This window comes from Sitodiplosis mosellana, unplaced genomic scaffold, assembly GCF_009176505.1.
Source record: "Sitodiplosis mosellana isolate CC-2019 unplaced genomic scaffold, AAFC_SMos_1.0 Smas_scaffold_3823, whole genome shotgun sequence".
Taxonomy (NCBI): domain Eukaryota; kingdom Metazoa; phylum Arthropoda; class Insecta; order Diptera; family Cecidomyiidae; genus Sitodiplosis; species Sitodiplosis mosellana.
The window spans coordinates 1-1,779 of NW_022599065.1; the positions used below are offsets into that span (position 1 = coordinate 1).

The window sequence follows — 1,779 nt, forward strand, 5'->3', positions numbered from 1 at the left end:
GTACAAATCCCTTAACGGTAACATTTGATTTTTTTGCATTTAAATTGCAAACAGAAAGTTCGTTGCCACTGTAGGGATAACTTGTCTCAGCATCAATACCATGATCAATAATGTATTTGAAAGCATCAACAGCCAAACCGCCATCACAACCAAGGTTTCCATACGATTGCGAACAATCAACTAGATTCTGTTCCGATAACGACAGCAAATGGCCCGTTTTGATAAAATAATGAGACTCAATAGCACCTACACTAGCAAAAGCCCAGCAGGAACCACACTGTTTCTGATCTTTTACTTCGGTGACAGCTCCTTTGTTACGCCAGTCTACTGCTTTTGGAAGACTTATATCGGCTGGTCCAACATAAGGTATTGATTCCTCACCATCGTCGATTATACTTGTGTGTTTAACGAAAGAAAAATCCATTACATGTTTGTCTCTTGAACAGGTAAATAGAATGAATCTTACTCCAGATCGGATCTGTATCCATGCCGCATTTTAAGGATATCTTCATGGCTCAAATCGCTGTACTTATTAAGGCCCATTTTAAAATGGGCGATTCCATTCTCATAGTGCAGATTGTGTTCATCGATTTGGTGTTTGTGTTCAACGAAAATTCGAAAGTGGTGTATCTCATCGGCAAGTGAGTCATAGTGCTTGGAATGTTCCTCCTGTAAATGAAAATGGAGACACAATTTTTGGATGCATTTTTCTTTCTTCTTTTTGATATCACTCTCGAAAACTTTACTCTTTCGAACCAAACATATTTGAATTCACCTTAAACGAGTTCCAATCAATGATGTCAGACAGCAAAAATGCATCACTAAGAACTAATATTGAAAATAGAAACATACAACTTTTCTCCATCATATTCGAACACAGATAATATATTAACTAATGACACTCAAATTTCTAACTTTTAATTGAGAAAATACGAGATAAGAACAGTTCTATCGGGATATAGTTCTCAAGTAACTTATACCAAATTGAAAAGCTTTATTAAAGTTTGACTCTTTTATATTGATAGATGCTTGCTGAAAAGAGAATTCAAAGAATTGAAATTATCGTTTTAAGACGTGACAAAACTTGTTTCAATGTCACTAGACAATGATATGGATAGACAAAGAATGATTCAATTGAAATTCGCATAAGATCATGCATGTTGATACTAAATTCAATAGTGTAATTGAGAAACTGAGCGCAATCACTGTTTTTATTTAATTTTGTATTACATTGTAAATTTTACAAATGAATTGTAAACTCTCTTGTGCATTCTTTTTCGATATATTTTTCTCTCTTTATTTGCATTATATTGTCACTGATATGCGATGTTATTATTTTGCAAAGCCCATTTCTACATGCTTGAATTTTAAAAATAAAAACCAAAACGAATATCGAGTTATCATTCAAATAAAACAAATGATCAAAATCAACCTTATTCAATTTTATAGAAGGGAGGAAAGTAGAAGAGGCAATTTTGAGTAATAAACAATTTGTATAACATGAATTTTTGTGAGATGTGGACATTAGGGTGTTTTTGATATCAGTCGAATGAAAAGTGCCTATTTTTGATATAAAGAGCACCGAATTCTGCGTACATTGATGACATTAACACAACACATCGATTGCTATTCACACTTCCCGAAGCAAAAAATATGTGTAACAAATACTTTCATCTCCATTTCGTCGATGTTAGTTTCACATCAATTCTTTAAATTCAGATCATCGAACAGGAAGTCAACTCATTCCTAATATACGCTTCATTTCATGAAATAAACAAA

The 1,779-nt window shown here is 33.2% G+C and overlaps 1 protein-coding gene across 1 annotated transcript; it reads right to left on the reverse strand.

Annotated features, from left to right (window-relative positions):
- Positions 1-52: 52 nt before the first annotated feature.
- Positions 53-865, reverse strand: LOC129571948 (cathepsin L-like; the record flags this gene model as incomplete). The annotated part of the gene is made up of 3 exons (XM_055451833.1): positions 776-865; positions 467-669; positions 53-395 (listed from the first exon to the last, which is right to left on the reverse strand). Coding segments are annotated over exons 1-3 (636 nt in total), but the record flags the coding sequence as incomplete, so codon positions are not given.
- Between the last annotated feature and the right edge of the window lie 914 nt (positions 866-1,779).